The sequence below is a fragment of the Hippocampus zosterae genome, chromosome 4, assembly GCF_025434085.1.
Source record: "Hippocampus zosterae strain Florida chromosome 4, ASM2543408v3, whole genome shotgun sequence".
Lineage (NCBI taxonomy): Eukaryota > Metazoa > Chordata > Actinopteri > Syngnathiformes > Syngnathidae > Hippocampus > Hippocampus zosterae.
In genome coordinates, this window is record NC_067454.1 from 9,336,783 (window position 1) to 9,357,207 (window position 20,425).

The 20,425-nt window shown below is 43.1% G+C and overlaps 1 protein-coding gene across 3 annotated transcripts in view; it reads right to left on the reverse strand.

Annotated features, from left to right (window-relative positions):
* Window positions 1–8,621: 8,621 nt before the first annotated feature.
* The window catches only part of insyn1 (inhibitory synaptic factor 1), a 66,969-nt gene continuing 55,165 nt past the window's right edge, over window positions 8,622–20,425 (reverse strand). For all 3 annotated transcript variants that reach the window (XM_052062926.1, XM_052062925.1, XM_052062927.1), the window contains one exon: window positions 8,622–11,365. In XM_052062926.1, the coding sequence (XP_051918886.1) occupies window positions 10,559–11,365 (807 nt within the window). In that variant the 3' untranslated portion in view covers window positions 8,622–10,558. The remainder of the gene's footprint in view (window positions 11,366–20,425) is intronic.

The following is a 20,425-nucleotide window of genomic DNA, read 5'->3' on the forward strand; positions in this document are numbered from 1 at the left end:
TCCGTAAAAGTACCGTGCGGCTCAATTACGAACGCGTCTGTACGAGACAATGCGTGAATCACCACCATGATTGCTCTGCGACATGTGCCCGCAGCCAAGGGCCTAATGGCATGCTAATTAAAAGCACTGCGCTGCGGGCACTGACAGCCACACTGGCAGACAACAAGTGCACTCGCTGCACAGGTTCCACAGGCTCTAATGAGGCCCACACACATACAGTGCTAGTGATAGGTCTGGTCTGGTCGACCATTAAGACAGCAGGAAAGCATGAAAAACATGGACAATTGAATATGAATGGTGAGGTACGCATTTACAGTGGCGGCTGAGAGCAGACAGACTAGCTTAATGTAAATGTCAGTCTGACCTTTCACATACCCACATAATGTCAATTTACATATGTAAATAAAGTAAATATATCTGCCCATTTACATCCATTCAGCCATCCAGCCATCCATTTTCTGAACCGCTTTATCCTCACAAGGGTCCTCGGGCAATAGGCAGGGGACACCCTGAACCGGTTGCCAGCCAATCGCAGGGCACACAGAGACGAACAACCACCCGCGCTCACACTCACACCTAGGGACAATTTAGAGTGTTCAATCAGCCTGCCATGCATGTTTTTGGAATGTGGGAGGAAACTGGAGTACCCGGAGAAAACCCACGCAGGGACGACATGAAAACTCCACACAGGAGCTGGAATCGAACACGGTACCTCTGCATTGTGAGGTCAATGCGCAAACAACTCGATCATCGGGCCACCGCATTTACATACACACTTATGCAAACATCTGAGTTCCCGTTCACACACCCATCTACTTTATACGTCAATCTAGTCACATGCATGTTCTTTTTTACATATCATAATCCAGTCACATCATGACAACAGTGTAGTACTTCAACATCAGTCTGTCATTGCTAAACAGGCACATCATGGACACTTCTGTCACTGATTACTATAATGATTAGGACGGTTCGATGCAGGCTGTCGTGATATATATGTGTATGATGACATCTGTCTCATATATCCGCAGCGCTCAGAAACTGCTTTCCTGTAAGTCAATTCAAGCCAAACCATGTTTTACCGTCCTGCGCCAATACTTACAGGTGGTTCCAGCTGGTTTAAAGTTTAGTCCACTTTCAGACACCAAATTGTCAGGTGCGACAGTCACAGGTCAACGGAAATGCGCTCACCAGAATGCCCAGCATGGCAGAGGCCCGCCTGCCAAATTCCCAACAAGCTAAACGAAGTTTGCACAGGCACAAAAATCAGGACGTGCTCGTTTTTACGCTCAAGCGCAGCTTCGCTGTCTCTGATTATCTGGCCTCAGGTGTGGTTGTGACATTTTGCGTAATGCTTGAATAGGAATGGAAGGACATATATTTTTGAATGCGAAAGCAAAGACAGATGTTTCCGTGATGTGTGTCTTCATTGGGGGGAGTGTATTTACGACATCATTCTCCTTTTACCTCCCACCTTGTAAATGGGCTGCTGATCAGCCCCTCCGCTCAGTGCACAGCGCCGTCACGACCACAAGATTTACGCCCTCCAGTCCTGAGACACCACGGCGGCTGCCAGGAAGTCCAGATTGTCAGACAAGATCGCACCTATTTAACAGCCTTGTGGACTTTACGGCCCATGCTGATGCACTGAGAACACAAGCAAAAAGGGAACATTGATTGACCGCTTGGACAAGGCCGAGGCACCATAACTTCAAAGTGTGGCCTGATTGCCTTCTATCCCAACTATAGTATGGGGCCGTTGGCTGCGCAGCTACCCCGGTGAATGGGGAAGACGAGGTGATGCTGCTTGCTGGCAATGTAACTTGGCTCGGCACCAACCGTAATACATCCCAATGCTAACCTCGCCTTAATGCCTCTGTTAGAGCAACTAAGCAGTCTGCAGAGTTTGGCACGATCGATGGCTAAAGTGGAAAACAACACCATCAAAGATAATTCATAAACCATAACAAGACAAGACAATTTATCTCTTTTCAACCCCCCCCCCCCCCACACACACACACACACACCCGCCCCCCTACACAGGTAGTGCAGTGGTTCTTAACCTGGGTTCGATCGAACCCAAGGGTTCAGTGAATCAGTCTCATGGGTTCGACAAAGTCTCTGCCATGGAGGTTAAGGCACACCCAACTCAACATGTCAATTAGTTACGATATGCCTCTTAGCCATCGCTGGCTGGTTCATTTTGTGCACTATTGAAAAAAATAATCATACTACCATTAATTGTGTTTACTTTGTTTCAGTTTTTACTAAATGCACTTTTTTAATGTCTTGGATTTGTGAAAAAAATCACCCCTTTATTTTTCATTAATGAAGGGTTCGGTGAATGTGCATATGAACTGTTCGGGTTCGGTACCTCTAACAAGGTTAAGAACCAACAAGAAGCTTTCTATTTTAACCCTTTCATGCACTCTGTAACCTCGATTTTTTGCTCCATCTAACGGGAAAAAGTGAAAGAACAGATTCTTTTTTTGATGTGTAACACAGAAAACATGGAATGAGAGCAATCGAAAGTTAAACAGCAACAGGAAGGTTTCTATTTCAACCCTTTCACGCACTCTGTAACCTCATAACATGATAAACTGTCCACTGTAGTAACCGCTGTCCCTGAAAGGGTTAATGTAGGGCAACATTCAAAATCAGAACAAATCCAATGAATTTTGAACAGTGGTCAAGATGGACTTCATGGTTGTTATGGATGAAAGTGGCACACCTCTCACCTGTCCTTGCACATTTCATCGTCAGATAGAGATCTGCAGTGGTTTTGATTCCAGTGTGTGTGTGTATGTGTGTGTGTGTATGTGTGTGAGAACAGCACAAAGAATGTGGTCATAAATATGAGTGATGGGGAAAGTCCTTTGTCAGGTGAAGTAAGGGTCAGTCGACTGTCTTATTATCATTCACTCGTCTGATGTGGAGCTCTTTCTTAAGTGTCAGCACTTCTGCTCTCTTCACAAGTAAAATGTTCAAAGTGCCGCCAAAGAACAACCACATATTAATTGAACAGCACTTTTCTTTTGAATCAACGCATTTGCTTGCTCTACCTTTTTTAAATTTCCATCTCGCATGGATGTTTGGTGTATTTGTGCACTTTTGGGGAGGATTCAATTATTGTTGGGAGTTTTCTCCGCTTGGCCAAGCGTGTCATTGTTAAACGCCAGCATTGGTGTGCACTTTACGGCGCCGCGCAACATGGTTACGCCACTGCGGTAATTTCCTCTGGCAATGATGCTCGTCGTATGATATGTCTGTGCCTGAAAAGATGTGTTCTTTGAGAGTGCGGGAAAATACAAATCTTTCATAAACACAACTGCAGTGGCACTTGGTGGAGCATAGTGACCCCAAGAGAAGCATCAGTAAATTGAATCCGCCTACTGTAAATACGTACTTTCAGGCAGAAAATGTGCGCATTATTCAGAGGAGGGAAGCAACCCAATAGCACTCGAGAGAGGGAAGATCTCCGTCAAGTCCAAACTCTTACCACCACCTTCAACAAACGGGCACTCCCTGCTTCATGAAGGACAACGTAAATATTTTGAGTGTTTACTGAGGAATACATTTGTTTATCCGGAACGGCCCCAAGGTCAAATGAATTTTTACACATTTGAAAAGAAATAAATGAAGGTTGAACAGGAGCAAGAATGAACGTTCTTCCATCCATCCAGCCATTTTCGAATCCGCTTATCTTGACAAGTGTCGCAGACGTGCTAGAGCCTATTCCAGCTGTCTTCGGGCAGTAGGTGGTGGACAATCACAGGGCACACAGAGACGAACAACCATCCGCGCTCACACTGACACCAAGGACCAATTTGGAGTGTTCAATCAGCCTGTCATGCATGTTTTTTGAATGTGGGAGGAAACCGGAGCACCCGGAGAAAGCCCACGCAGGACCGGGCGTGCAAACTCCACACAGGGATGCTGGAGCTGCAATTGAACCTCTACACAGTGAAGTCAATGCTCTAACCACTTGACCACCGGGCTGCCGAAGTTGAACAAGAACAGATTTTTTGTATTTCCATTATTTATTTATTGAAAAGGAAATAAAAGCAATTCCAAGCTTGACCAGGAACAATCACAGATTGTTTTGATTGCCATGAGGGGAAAGTGGAAATTAGAACAGATTGAAGTTAAACAGGAACAGGATTGATGGGAAGCAGCCTTAGTTGAAAGAACAGGAACAGGATTTCAGAATTGGGAATTAAATTTGAAAAAAAAAAAGCAAACTAATTGAGGGTTGGACAGAAACAAGTATGAGTTATTTCTATTAAAACAGGAACAGAAACACAGTTTTGTTTTTTTAAATTGGAAAATGTTTAAAATAGAACTAATCAATAAAAGGAGCATGAATGTTTCTATCGTAATGAATTTTCAAAGAAATTCCCAAACTTATTTTTATTAGCATTATTTAAAAGTGAGTCAAGTGAGAAAAATCAAAATCAAAGTTTGAAAAGAAAAAGGATCATTTCTTTTCCAAAGGTTCTCATTGGGAAAATGTTGAAATGATAAGCAGTTGCAAATGACAGTGGCCCTAATTAGGATTCATTCAATACTGCCAAGTGCTGCCGAGTAGGTAGTGTTTTTGTTCCAGGAAGTAAAAAGCAACCCCCACAGTCACAGACACGTGGCGGCCGTCCTTCATCACCCAGTGAAGGTCTCATCGTATCGGCGGCTGCTGCTTGCATCTTCATTAATCACTCTCGGGTCCAATCCAATGGTGAGACTGATGGCTGACGCGGCCTTGTCCGAGCCATCCCTCGGCTATTGGGAACCACTCTGGGCTTGGGTAGGTGGGGGTATAAAGCAAAAAAAGGGGGGTATTCATTCGTGAAGGTGATGTGTGTGCCTTAGCCTGTAAAAACGAAGGTGTGCCATGTCATGATTTCTTTTTTTTTTTTTGGGGGGGGGGGATGCAGCAACATCAACACATTCTTGGCAATGACAAGTTTCTTTCGGGCCTGCCGGAACGGAACAAGAGTGGAACCTCGCTCCACGAACTTAAAATTGTTCCGGACAGAATCATCTGTGAACAGAAAACAATTTTTCCAGTGAATGGAGAAACCCAGAACACAGTTATTTTTACCTTGTTTTGAATCGGTGTGCAGTAAAAAATAAATACAGGATTATGTAGACAGTGTTTGATCACTTGATCGGCATCTGTTTCTTTGCCATGCTGGAGGTCAAGAACGGGAATTCCCTTTTTTTTTATGTTAACTGAAAAAAATATCATGTTGTTGTCGCGACAAAATCACATCTGAGCTATCAAAATAAAGAAGCTATATACACTAGCAACTGTGCAGGCTTTTTTGATTAATTCACATCAATAATAATTTTTCGGCCTTTTCTTAGGTCTTTGTTTTTTCACAACAGTTGTTCTTAACATTTTGATGACATAAACCAATGTGTTACGTTGCCTAGCCACAGTCGGACAATGAGCGTCAAGTGTTTCGTTGCTCCTCTGCACGTAACTGGACTGTCTTTAAACTGCCCATCGGATGCTCAGCTTCCCTGGGGATTTACTGAGCGGCGGGCTGGTGAGAATGCTCGAGTTCTGCATGATGATTGGATGATCTGTCTAAGGGGAGATGAGCTTCCCCTCATTTGAATGACGAGCAGCCGCCACTGCTTCCTTCGAAGACTATTGCCTGATTCCGTTTCTTAGGAGGCATATTGAAGGCTAATTTAACCCAGGAGAACCCAAGTACCTTTTTCTTCTTTGGAAAATGATGAATTATACATTAAATGACTGCAATATATTCACTGAACACCAAAACCATGTTTTTTTTCAAATATTCAATGCTTTAAAAGTAATTTAGGATTAGGGCCAAATATGGCCCTTTGGGATTTAAGGGTAGCATTTTAGTTGCAGAATTTATAGGGGCCAAAAACAAAACAAAACAAACCACAAAAAAATGCCTGACAAGCAAATTATGTTTATAAGGCACGAGAAAAAGCACAAGAGAACCTTCTGGGTACCGTTCATGAACTGAAGTTGTCCGTGAAGCAAGGCAATATTTCTGTCCGTGGTGTTCGTCAACAAAGGTTCCAATGTCAGATTGTTTTTTTTCCCCTCACCCAATCCAAGAATTAAATAGTAAATGCAAATTGGTGGCAGCAGGAGGTGGCAAATGCAATGGTTTGCTCTTATAGAGGCAGGATATAAATGGTCCTCTAAAAAGATGAAACAAATCAAGCGGAGGGGAGCAAGCCGATCCGTAGTCATCAATGGGACTGCATTGAGCTCACTGCTCCACAAGCTTCAGCAATCAGCAGCGCAAAAACACATTTGTTCTACGACTAATCCTACATGCATACGCACTTCCGCAAAGTACTGATGGAGCCACTCAGAGTGAAGTGCGGTAATTACATATGAAGGGTGAGCAAGGGGCTGTTTTTGTGTCTCAGTCACCATTTTCATGCCGGCATTCCTCCTGCGTTTTTGGTCCGCAACATTGCAATTATTTGACCAATCAAGCGGGTCAAACTCGTGCATGCATTCATAATGCGTACACCCACACAAATGAGTCCTTAGGGTTTCATTGGTCACGAGATTTCAAATCACACTATTTATTCATTGCTCATGCGCTTTGGAGAGCCACTATTCAACAAATACAACATTTTGAAGAGATGCGGTTGTCACTCAAACAATTTCAGAAATATTTTCAGTGGCTACAAAATGTCGACCACCACGTATCTAATTGTACAAACACAAATTTGCACTGAACGTCTTTTGGTTGTGTTGTGCAAGTGTATCAAAAGAATCACCCAAAAAGTGTTTGAAAGCTATCCAGTATAAAAAATACAAATATATAAAAAGTTCTAAAAGACAAATGTGGCATCTGCTTTATGCGCTGACGGCAGACCGTCGATGCAGATTCACCGCACTGAAATGTGACATTCGGAGAGGAGTTCCTTTCCTAATGGAAATGAATAATGAGCCATTTGACAAAAGAGACAGCATTTTGCCCAAACATTTCTAATCTGCCCGTTATATTGATGATTCATATCAGAGATGACTTTTAAAATCTTTACGAGGCAGGGATGAAAAAAACAAGACACACACACAGGCCTCTGGCACGGTGACTTCTGGAGGCTGTTTGGGCATCACAATGAGAGTTTAGTTTGTTTTTGCTGTAATTGATGCTTTGCCTGTGTGGTGGCCCGGCATTGTTTGTTTATGCTAATGACTGCGATGACCTCTTTGCTCCGCAATCTCGCTGTAAAATGGCAGCCGCTGCTGCGGGGAGGAAGCGGCCATTGCTTTCATTTCAATGTCTCCTGTCTCCTCACTTTCTTTCTTCACAGGTCAGGAGGCAAAAAGAGTGAATGATGACCATCGTAATTGCAATATAGAAGGTTGAACGGAAACCGTTTAGTTCAATTTCCATGATTTCTTGTAAAGAAAATTGAAAATGAGGGCGCGGCAAATCAGGATTAGAATGGAATATTTTTTCTTCGACAGCAAAAGTGACAGAATGTTGAATATTAACTACAACAAAGGCAGATGATTTCGACTGTATTTCTTGGATTTCTTACGGGCAAAAAAGAAAGTAACAGCAGGAAAAATATGGATGATTTTTACCTTGATGAAATACATTGATTGTAATATTGAAGACAGAATATTTCTACTTCCAATGTTTGCATTGGAAATAAACGAAGGGGTTGAACCTGAAGAGATGAATCCAATTTCCATCATTGATTATTTTCAACATTTGACATTTCATTCACATTTGGATGAGACTGTTGGCACTTAAATGAATGTGAGATGTGTAATACAATTTTACAGCTGAAATGTCGAGCTTCTCAAATTGGCCCATGGGGGCTTACAAGCCTGAGCTTTGGGTTCCACAAAATAAAATCATTTGCAATTCATTAAGTTGTTTCATAAAAAAAAAAAAAAAATCAATACATAAAAAATAAAATAAAGTGCATGCCTATGTAAATTCAATATCATTTGATTCAATTCCTTTCTGTGAAATAGATCATGAATACGTAGGTCAAAACATTCAAAAAAAGAAATAATTCATGTGGCGTTTGGACGTTTGTCGTAATTATTTTTATTTGGAGTTGGGATTAGAACAGCAGGTTTTTGGAAAATGTCTTCCCTACAAGGAGTCAAGAATCCTTGCAGGGCAGTGCGAGGTATAAAAAAGGTCAACTTCACAGGTGCCAGCAAACTTTTCACTCCTAGTCTACAATATTTTTCATTGCTCTTCGCAAACTCAACAGGAAAGTGGCTGGTGATAGCCTGTTGCCGGCATGGAACCGGGCGAACAAAGCTGATCCGCAGGGTGGATTACTGCCTGCGGACAGAAATAAAAAAAATCTTTCAACAGTAACATTCACCCTTCAGTTCTCACTCTTGGATGCTTATTTTTTGTCTAAATGTCACTTCTATAGGACCACAACGCCTTTTAGTTTAAGTAAACGGGTCCGACTGTGACTTTTTTGTTCGCCGTTCAGTCTGGCAGCACCCTCCCTCGAACATATCGATCGGAAATGGCTACTGGCATTAGCACTCTGAATAAAAACTCTCCTACCGACTGCTATTCTCCACTGAGTCGCTCAATGGAGAGACAAAATCCTTAGCGGCTTTTTAAAAAAAGAAATCCATTTAGCTCTGAGCCGATGCCTTGAAGGACACCTCCGCTGGGCGTACAGGAGGGCGAAACCCGTAAATGTTAGGCATTGTATAAGGGATTTTCAACTGCTTCTGTTCACATGAGATTGAGACGTATGATGTAATTTTCACTGACATTTGCATCTGTAGTCTTGAGCAACTGCAGAAACCACATTTTTTGTCTCCACCTGTTCTTGTCATCCGGGTCCCTCAACCCTTTGTGCCTTGTCTCTGTGTTTCTTGTCTCGTCAATTTGCTTGTATTTATTTCCCTGGGTTCTGTCAGCTCTGTTTTGTTTCTGTCATAGGTTTTGTTTGTTTATTACTTTGACTTCATAGGGTTTTCAGCACTTTGCTTGTGTATTTGAGTTAGTTTTTTTGTTAATATATTTTGCTCAGTCCACCCTGCTCCACTTTAGCCTCTCTGCTGTTTGGGTCTATGGCCATCACGCAAAACATGACAGTTACACAGCAAAACAAAATAAAATAAAAAAAGTGGAAACAAATATGCAGCGCTCACTTGTGTGGTGTGCGGCGAAGTGTTGCCCATTCAAATTTTTTGACGATGGTTCACTTCACCCGCGTTCAACCGTTTCGCAATGTTCAGAGCTAAGGCATAGCAAAACAGGACAAGCGCAGAAATAGCTTCTACAAGACATACCAAAACAGTAAAAGCCCAGAAATTGCTTCTACAACACATTAACTGGTAATGCTTGGAATTTTCTTCTAGTAACTAATGTAAAAAGCATCAGCAATCCGTCCGCAAACCGACCTGAAATGATGTGAAGATAATTGTGCCAGTTACAGCTACTCAGGTGTGCAACCTAGCTGGCTAATGCTAACCGAGTATGAACACTAGCATAAACAACATGACTCACCTCAAACTCACTTTTCTCCAAATTCTTCTCCATAAATAACCCGACCAGTCGAGGCAGACTGCCGCCTTGCATTGAGTCTTGGTTCGGTGTACCTTGCAGTAGTGCTTGCTCACAAAGGGGTTCAGGCAATTTTCTGCGAGGAGTACTTTTCTTGACCTTGAGTGCCTTGAGTTGGCTTCTATTGTGAATAGGGCTATATAAATCAACCTGACTCGATATCACATTGGCAAGTGTGAAATTTTGTTCTCAACGTTGCCATGACAACAACCTGAAATGGAAAAACAAAGACGCATTGATGCTGTTAGAATCAGGGGCTGGGATAAGAGTGATGCTTTAGGTTTTATTTTGCAGTTATCGTTAAAATTAGGGTGTGTGGTTAGAGAGGGTTTAATTTTGGGGTTAGGTCATGGAATGGCGGTTTATTTTATAGTTTGCAGCTAGGGGATAAAGGGTTGGAGTTTAGGTTAGATGTTCCAGGTAAGGTTAAAAATGGGAGTTATTGGTTAGAGGTAGAGTAAACACAGGCAGTGATTTTTGTTAAAAAAAACAAAAAAACCCCCCAAAAAGTCATCTCTTACATATACTGTTTTATATATTAAAATGTCTTCCCTCTGTCTCGAAAATATAGAAAGAGATCAGAAAAAGGGGGGCAAAAAACAACAACAACGAAAAAAAAGGGGGAAGTACATCGTTCCGTGTTTGAGATCAGGGGTATAGTAAGTTTATAGTTTGGGTTTGGGGACAGGGATCAGGTTTAGGGGAAAGGGTTAAGGTAGGGTTAAAATGGGGGGTTTCATATCATTTTAAAGTTAAAGGTTTGAGTTACAGTTACAGTTTTCACTTTTGTTTCCAAGATTCAATGCATGTTCCTAACCTGAATTTTGGAATGAATTTAGGGAGCCCAGTGATTTTTTTCCCCATATAGCATTTCTTTATTTAGTAATTCATTTATTTGTGTATTAATCTATTAGCTATGTATTTAATATTAAACAATGCACAGTTCTTATGGTGAGCTGTATGATAAACAGAGGAAAATTCTGGCTGGCTCAGTGCTCCTTTGTTTTCTGTTTGTTTGGAATATAGGGCAGTACAGTTTGGGTGCTCTTATCCGACACAGTTTGCGTGCTGCTGTTTCTGAGCAGTTTTTTACGGCAGCTGGGGTTCAGGAGGCCTTTCCTGGGTAACGTGTGCGCTCCCGTCATGCTTCTTGCCGACGGGGGCACGTAAGAGGGGTCGAGGCAGTTGTGAAGGAGCGAGTGCTCGGAGGAAGAACGTTTGGGTGTGAGAGGTTCGGCGAGGAGGCTCTGCTCGCTGTCGCTGTCAGGTGTGGCCCGGCCGCTCTTGTCATCTGGTAGTTCCTCCTGCTCCTCTTCGTCATCGTCATCGCAGCACAGTGCATGGTAGAGGATCTTGTCACTGAATCGGACCCGCTCCCTCGTCTTGTGGCTGTGTGTGGAGCTGCTGGCCTCCTCGCTGGATGAATCTGGAGTGATGATGCGTGGTCCGTTGGGGATGGGCAGCCCGCCGTTCATTTGCGAGTAAACTGAAGCCATGGCGGCAGCGGGAAGGTTGGGCGTCTGCGTGGGTATGGTCCCGCGGCCCGTGGGCGCTCTGGGGTAACACCCCATCGGTAGCTCGCTGGGCGTTCGCGCACACGCCCCACTGGCCGACTCCAGGTAGCCGCAAAACTCCCAGCTGTCGGACAGCACGTCGGCGTTGAGGAAGTCGAGGCGGAAGGCTTCCCCGAGGCCGCGCTCGCTGCTGGACGTGCTGCTCGCCGTTGCCACCGTCCAGTCATCTGGATCCAGGTCAAAGTCAAAGTCTGACGTCAGTTTATCGATCTGGCCCACCACCTGGCAGGAAAAAGCAGAGCAGGCATTAAGCCAACAGAAAGTTTGAGTCTTTACCTTCAAGTCTTCAGTGACAAAAATGATTCAATTCAGGCGACTAAAGCACCTGCAAGTCGCGTCAAGTTAAGTCTTAAGACAAGTCATGCAAATGTATTGTGCCATTAATGTTATTTGCATTGTACTGTATGTCCTGCTCTTTTTCTTGGTGTTGAGCGGAGGTTCCCAAGATACGTTAAAGTACATGTTGGTCAGTGATGTACTGGCAACATAATTTGCCCCATTGATAGTCAGTGATGGCGGTCGTCACACAAAAATAACCAAAAAGTCGACCACTACAGTCAGTAACTCAAATTGTTCATAATAATAATAAATTATTCTCTGTATTGGAAGACAAACCAAGGAATGCAAGATTAATGGAATTATTAATAGAGACTCTGGCATCAAATAAAGCGGCCCAGAGCTAAAGCACACCACAGGGTAAGTTTGGTAACAGGCTCTGAATGTTGTTTGAGACAACTATAAAACCACGGAATTTATGAGAAGAAGGTCAGATGCCTTTTTTTAACCGTTGTCCGTGGTGATGTCGCAACCCTTCGGGCCCCCACTGTGGTCAATCTGTGTTTTGCCCCACATAGCATCACAGCTTGGCCCACCAAAAATCTGGTGTGGTAAAAGTGTGCTATGCTCTGTATGTACAGCTACAATGATTTATTCCTTCACTAATGTCCCAGCACATTTCCAAATGGCATGAACAGGAACGGGTTCCCACTCGTGATAAATAAATCATAATAGCAGGTGGAGCTGAATATTAGAGGGAAGCACTCTTGTAATGACGGACCGCGTGGAATCCATTTCTCGAATCACCACTCGAGCCGAGCAGAAGAAGATCTCCGGAGACTTCTTACATTACTGACCGTTGCTGCGCGTCACACCATCATGTCAGAGACGAGGCAGCTGCGAATGGCCTCTTTCATTCTGACCCTCAATTACACAGCCGAATCATCTCTGACAGGTGGCCAGGTACAGTAATAAACCTTCAGCTGACGTTTGCCCGCCCTGCCTCCCCATTAAAGCGACTCTCTAAAAGTGGCGGAGTGACCTGACTCTGAGTTGCAAGGTGCACTGAACATAGTTGACTTTTGACAGTTGTCATTGGGGGGGGGTTAAAAAAAAACAAGAGGGGGAATCAAAATGTTTCTCTTAACATTGGATGTGCTAGACGGCAAGGCAACTTGATCTACCTTTCCATAATTGCAATGGTAATTCTCGAGCACAATCATGGATAATATCGCTCTCGCCGGCTTCCGCAAAGCCACCATTTACAGCAAAAAGAGAAAGTCATAAAAGATTATTGACTACCATTCTTTTACTATTTTGCTTAACTGTGTTGCAAATGAAGTCACTTCAGTCACCAGGAAATGCTGTCAATGCTTCATAAACTTTATAGAGTAACGGCTTCATAAAGCCCGCGGGGGAATATACGCTGAACTCTAGCCTCCAGCTGCATGTCACAGATGTAGCATTGAGAGCTAAACAAAATGAATGATGTCTCTTCTTAGCAGTAGGAGACATTTTAACCCCTTGTCGACGTTTCGTACCCCTTTCGTTCCACTGGGAACTGTGGGCATTACGGTTGAGATGCAAGGGGCGTGTCCGGTTGGTTTCACAAATCAAAGATCAAGTCAGGTCAGAAGCAGGTGCAACACATTGCTATGGTGACCATGTGCCTTAATTCCAGGAGATATTTCCTCCATCCATCCATTTTCCAAATCGCTTATCCTCACAAGGGCATGCCGGAGACTATCCAAACTGTCTTCGGACAGTAGGCAGGGTACACCCTGAACTCGTTGCCAGGACACACATAGATGAACTAACATTCGCGCTCACAATCACACCTAAGGAGGCTGGAGCCAGAAACGAAGCGCGCACCTCAGTACTGTGAGGCAGACGTGCCAACCAGTCAATCACCGCGCCGCCTAGGAGATACTCAATTACAAAAAAAAAAACAAAGAAAAAGAAACACCATATCTGCCTCTCTCGCGAGACAGACCGGCTAGCGCTCGTGATCATAAGGTAGACGCTGGTTGATTTTATTTGACACATTGCAATGAGTCAGTGTTTCTCATCCAAGTGTCAGGTAGTCCCCCCTCTGGGTTGGGGCCACCTATCATCCAAGTTGCACCAATGACTCAAATAATTCTAAGAATGAAAAAAAAAGGAGCACTCATTGAGGATTTGAACTGTTTAGTTAGCTTACCATGCTTGTTAGTTAGCTGCTAACTAGCTAGGTTGCTTTGCTTGCCACTTGAAATCGTAATAAAAAAGTAGACATTGATTGCTTCTTTTTTTTCCCCATCGTTTGACAGTTCACCATAAAAAAAGGAAATGCGTGACATTTATTCTCCATCAATCATTTGTCAGAAAACGTGTTTCTCCCCCAGTCTGATCCAATGTGAAAGGGAACCGGTTGTGCACTTTTTTGGGGCACGGACGACTTTAAACACTTTAATTGCTGAACAGACAGGTCTAATTTACACAACCATATGAAAGTTGAGTGTTTTCATTTGCCAATGGATTGTGACTGAGAGTGCAAGGCTTATTGTAGGTGCCAAAATGTCAAGTGCGTGTTGTGGCAAAGCGGTGTGATTCCAGCTGAAGTGCTCTATCGTCCTCAAACATCTAATAGCTGCTGATGACAAAGGCAGAGGTTAAGTCTTATTCGAAATGCTTTGACATCATACGCTTCCCTGGCAGCCCAACAAAGGAGCAGCAACGTCCAATATGAGTTTTGCTAGGGGCTTCTTTTAAAAGAGCTTCAAAAAAAAAAACCCCCCATGAAGGATTCATGGATTTAGTGGTGTGATGGAAAAGCAAACGAAGATCTTTGAGCAACTAAAAAAAGCAAATCCTTGCTTTTGTTAAAGCCTGCCTGTGGTGTCAAAAGCATCTAGAAATGTGTTTATTGTTATACATTGTGAATGTGCAGCTTCAATGTTTTACAGGTTTTTATGTCATCAGTATTTGTTTTTGCATACCGGACTGGATTCAATGGCGGTACATCTAAAAAACAAATGTCCGACTTAATTCAAACATGCACATCACTTGGAGAGCCAGATTCTATTGTTGGCTACAATGCAATGTGAGATTTTGTGTGTGAATTGTGACATTGTGTGTGAATTGCGATTTTGTGCGGGGGAGGGGGCACTGTAGTACAGTGTATTTCCACCTTTTTTGTCATCCCCAGTGTCACGATGCGTGGTGGTGGTGGACCCCAAAAAGCAGGCACGAGAGAGGAGTAGGTTGTACTTGATGAATTGTATTAAAACAGAGAAAACTAAATCCTAAACAAACAAAGTCCTGAAAACAAAACCATTCAAAGTATCAAACAAAACCATGACTGAAGCAAAAAAACGACCAAATAACCGAAACAAGACCGGAACAAACATGACAGGAGCGAACACACCAACAGTAACAATGACCCGACAATGAGTGCTCGGGCTGGGAGTCCTTTTAAAGCACTAATTACATTACATAATTACGACAAACAGGTGTGCAGCTGCAGGGAAAAGCCCCACAGTGCCACCTGTTGGTGACAAACCGAAACATGACACCCAGAAAGTGGTGTGGGACCCAGGCCTCGAGTTGGAGACCTTCACAACAGTAGGAAGAGCCCTGGAGTGAACAATCCAAGTTACAGCCTCTCGGCTACCCCCCCAAGCAATGTAAAGTTCCATGAAAAACAAGATATGTCTTGATTTCGGTTGCTTTTTACACAGGCACAGCTTGTTTGCCTGCAGAGTTATGTGTTCATATTTGCCAGTTCAACATATGGCTTGTGTTACCCCCTTGACGGAAAAAAAAACCCAAAAAACAATCATCGACATGCTGTAGATGATCCTTGTGAAGAGAATATTACACAATTACACAATACACAAGTGAGGGCTTAGTGTTGAATATCAGAGTATTTATCGGCAAATGAAATGGGCTCTGCCGGCAGCACAGTCAGTACAAGTGCAAATAAATCAGGTGTGAGTTGCCAGGGTAAATTAAATGTAATGCCTTCGTTGAATCCCCCCGACCCCCACCGTCAAAAAAAAAACCCCACTGAACTTCATTACTGTGTTCGTGTGGCCCCGCGCCATCTGTTCGGGCGCCACGTGTCGTTTTCACAGATTCTGTCGCGCTCGCTTGTTAATTATAAAGCATCCGGCGCCTCGTGCCTTCTTTGTTTGGTTCCTGTGGAAGAAAATATAGGAGGAAATGCATTTGCTGGAAGCCATTCGAACACATCGCCATCATTCTCTCTTGTTGTGTCGAAGGGTGCAGCGATGCACCTGCGCTGGATGCAGCTTATCTCCACCATGATTGCCTACACTTGTAAAAATATTTGAGCAAATATCGGTTTACCGTTGTATAGAAGCTATTTCTGAGGTGAAAACAAGAAAATAAGAGTGTAGTCCAATCATCCTGGGCTGGAATAGTATGGAGCCAGAACACTGCCGTTCAATTTGGGCATTCAATATGTGATGTGATTTTTATGTTTGAAATTCCACTCAGACTTCAGCTTCGTGCCAGTGTTTTCCTTCCCTTGGTTTTGATAATCTTACTGGTTTTGAGGCAGCTTGGGCTTCGAATCTGGGCTCAGGTTTTGTTGAGTTTTCATGATCTCTCCAGTTTTCTTCAGGTACTCTGGCTCTCACCCACTTTCCCATAACATGGGTTCTAAGTCAATCAAAAACACAAAAATTCCCATATATCAGAGTATGAGTCTGGTTTGTTTGCAATGTACCTGCAGATTGGGCGGCGATCAGTCCAGGGTGTACACATGCTTCTTGCCCAAACTTTAGTTGGGATAGGCTTGAGCTCACCCCTGATCCTGATATGAGGATAAGCGGTTTAGAAAATGGACGGATGAAAGGATGGATAAAGCTTTCCGATTTTAATGTTCCATTTTAAAGGGGAGGGGTCAGAAGGGTTTTGCGTACAGTAAATTTCCGAAAAAAATGCTGACACTCCTATTTTTTGAATATTCCGAAAATGTACCAACGTAACTATTTTCTTTACCGCTTGTCACCTCGAGCACCCCAAGGTAAGCTTCACCCAGCTGACTTTGGCTGACAGCTGGGGTACACCCGGACTGGTCACCAGTCAATAGCCCAAGGTCATCTGCAATTTCAATAAACAGCAGTTCACATTCAAACCTAAAGACAATTTAAAGTCTTTAGTGAACTTAATATGCATGTTTTGGAATTTAGGAGGACAATGTGCAGTGACGCTTTTTGAAAACGCATCGCTGTATTCTCAACACAACCGTAAGGTCTTGCCGTTCCTCATTCACATTCTTGACATGTGAATTGAGCGCTCACATTGTGCTGTTGTGATTTATTTCATCTCCCGGCATCTCATTCATCATCCTTGACTTGTTCGCCACACAAAAAGTCCACGTTTTTGAACACCTTTCTTTCCAATTGCATTTTGGGAGCGTTTTGAGCGACAGATGACGTCATTGGATCTTATTGCATTCTGTTCTGTTGCGGGGACCGAAAGCAAAATGAAAGACACCGAAGAGAAAAAGACAAACTAGATTCAGTTTGTTCTTTTTTTTAAGTTTCTCAATTGCGAACCAAAACAACAGAACCTAAATATCAACTCCATTGCTGCTCAATATAATACGGCTGGAATAGCAATAATAAAAAGAATAGGATGATGCACTGTTTGAACATTTTATTCAGTGATTCTTACATGTTCCACTACAGAGGGAGTCCATGCACAACACATTGAGAATCATTATCATAGTACATTACGACAACAAAGCGTTGAAAGGCATTTCACCAAGACCGTCGTGGGTTGGGGTGCTCCTGGATTATGAAGGACCAAATCTCCTGAAACACGCTTTTGGTCCCTGTACAACTGGAGTCAAAGTTTCAATTGTATGTCAGATTATTATCAAGTGACGGTTTGACGGTAACTGATTCTGTTTAGAATCTTTATGGGAAGAATTTATAGGTGTGGCGGAGACATTGTTTGGTGGCTTGAATATTGCATTTTCGCTTTTTGCAGGTGATGTGCTTTTGTTGGCTTTATCAAGCTGCGATCTTCAACTCTCTCTGGAGTGGTTAACTGCTGAGTGCGAAGAGGGTCGGGATGAAATCAGCACCTCTAAATCGGAAACCGCGGTCTTCGGGAAAAGGGTGAAGTGTCCTCGCCGGGTTGGGGGTGAGATCCTTACCCAAGGGGAGGCAATTTATCTTCGGGGCTTGTTCTCTACTGAGGGAAGAATTGATAAAGAGATCGACAGACTGATTGGTGCAGCGTCTGCTTTGGTAACGGGGGGTAGAGACAAAAAGCGACGCTCTGGAGTTACCGGTCGATCTATGGTCAAAAGTTGTTGGTCATGATTGAAAGAACAAGATTGTGGTTCCAAGCTGATGAAATGAGATTCCTCCGTGATTTGTTCGGATATGGTGTGATGCTTGCTCATCTGGGAAAGGCTCAGAGAAAAGTCGTCAGGATGCCTCGTGAACGCCTGCATATTGAGGTGTTCTGTGGACTCCTGCCGGAAAGAGGCCCCACGGAGGACCCAAGAAACGCTGGAGAAACTGTATCTTGGCTGGCATTGGGATCCCCCCTGGAAGAACCGGATGAAGTGGCTGGGAAGATGGAAGCAGTTGCCTCAGGGATGCAGATGCATAAACATCACTATTTTCAAAATTATTTTACCAATGCCAAAACTGTGCCGCATTTGTTTAGGATTAGAGCAATTTTCATGTTCCAGCCGCACATCATGATGATGACTCAAAACTTTCGCCAATTAGCCAATTTGTCCAGTACACAAGTTCAAGTTTGGTCTTATTGCCAACAATAACTAGACTTTTCATTTTTTATTAAAAAAAAAATGGCAGAAGCCTGGAATCCAATGTTTTGTTGTCGTTGACATCATTGAGTTTGAGCTAATAAGCCTGGGACGTGATTTAGGTCATCTTGATGCGTAAGATGCAGAAGAAGGGTTTGAGCATGCGGACGAGGTGTCCCTTTGAAGTGCTGACGACTGTAATGATCCTGTCATGAGCATCTTTTATAAGCCTTAAACTTCATTAGGACTTGCGCATGATGCCCTTTTCATCTCCCAAAAGCTTGTCTCAGACTCAAAGTGTTAAACTGCGACGTGATGCCCGTGAGGACAAGTCGCTGATCAAAAGCATCATTAGGGAATCTCGCTGCGGAATGGGCCTCATTTATCCCTCTAGGGGCTATATAGGAAGGGAAGGTGGGATTCTGGAGTCATTAAAGTTGCAACTTTTTAATAGCATTTTTTTCCGAGATGTTGCCGCAATCGCAGAGGGAATGGAATTGGTCTTCTGGATGTGAGATGATCATTTATTGAGGTTCTTCTTCATTGCTTCTATCCAGGAATGACCAGAAAGAAAAAAAAAATGATGATACTGTCACGCTAGAGGGCTGCTTTCTCCACATATCTACGAGATTAACACCTGAGTCTTGTAAGGTCACATGCCGGAAGGAAAAAGACTGGTCTTAGTGGCCTTACCGAGGCTCCTTTAACGACCGGATGTTTTCTAATAAAGCCAGCTGAGTCTGAAACCACAGCAGAAAATGCTCAAGTGATTAATTGCGCTTGGTGAGCAACGTGTAGCCGACCTGTACTGGGAATAATTTTTCAGGAAGTAGGGGAAAAATCCGAAATCCATATACAGGTAGTTCTCAGTATATGACACTGTCCTGTTTCTCAGTCGCTTAGCTGTAATACACCATAGTCTATAAGCGAATGCCGTAGTAAAGTCATCATTCGTATGAAAAACACTCAGTGGCTGTAAGTCTAAAATGATTTGTCCAGGATTATGTTAAGGAAGCTACAGTACGTTAGACTTGCCCTGCAATAACTACATCACACGGAAACGCTTTGACGTTCTCTGACTTTTACATCCAAGTTCATCTACAGACTCAAGCCCGATAGTTCAGCATTTTTCCTGCTAAGGGAGATACCACCGACAACAACTGAAACAGGCTGAGGTTACTCATGACTAAAACATGACTTTTTACATGAGTCGGAATTTGGCCTTCCCTATTCCTAAAGTTTTACAATTACAATGAAAACCACTTGTAGGCCATATACTGTAGATCCCAGGTGTCAAATTCAAGGCCCGGGGGCCAGGTAATTTTATGTGGCCCACGAAAGCAAATCATGTGTGTCAATGTCGATGATCCTTGCTCAAATCTGGACCGAAATGTCAACTTGTCACGTATAGTAAATAACGTTGAGATTTTGCAATCATTTTATTTTTACCCCGTTTCAACTCACCTGGACAATAATTGAACAAACATAAAACAGGTGACTGATTTCAAAACTAGTAATCGATCAATTTGATTTGTTGTGTACAAGTAATCATACGATGTGATGATAAAACATTTATTCGGTTTCACTGCCGTAATGGCGCTCCGAGGGAAGACGTAACTCCAAAGTGGCCCGTGACAAAAATGAATTATAATTAAAAATTGAAAAAGAATATTGCTGGAACAGTTTGTCTGTATTTAATCATGGTCTTCTACGGAACAAATAATTCTATTTCAGTTCTTGCCTGTGGGATCAGAGGTTGTGAGGCTGAGGTCCAGTCCAGATCAAATAAAGTACAAACATTGGATGCAAGGTAGCCTCCGGCAACTTCTGTGCTATACGCTCAAAATGGAAACTCCGAGTTTTTTTTGTTCTTTTTCTTTAGGAAAAAAAAAACAACTCAGAAGGATTTTATGATGTCCATGGATTCATTCCATTACTTTCCGACGGAATCAGAGGCCCTTTGTCGCAGTGCCGGCAAAGTGTCGGAATGAGCCAGCGAAAGCATTTTGTGTATCAGCGTGAGCTATTTATTCAGTTTGGGAAAGCCCGCAGTAAGTGAAACATTAGTGCGGTTTGGCTAGCTGACTCGACGACACCAGATAACGTGTGTGTGCTTCCAGGTCGTCACTAAAGGTCGAGTGATTTAGTGGCGCAGTAAAGCTGCTTTAATTACATTCAGGTCTGCTGAGGGTGACTGATTGTTTGCCATA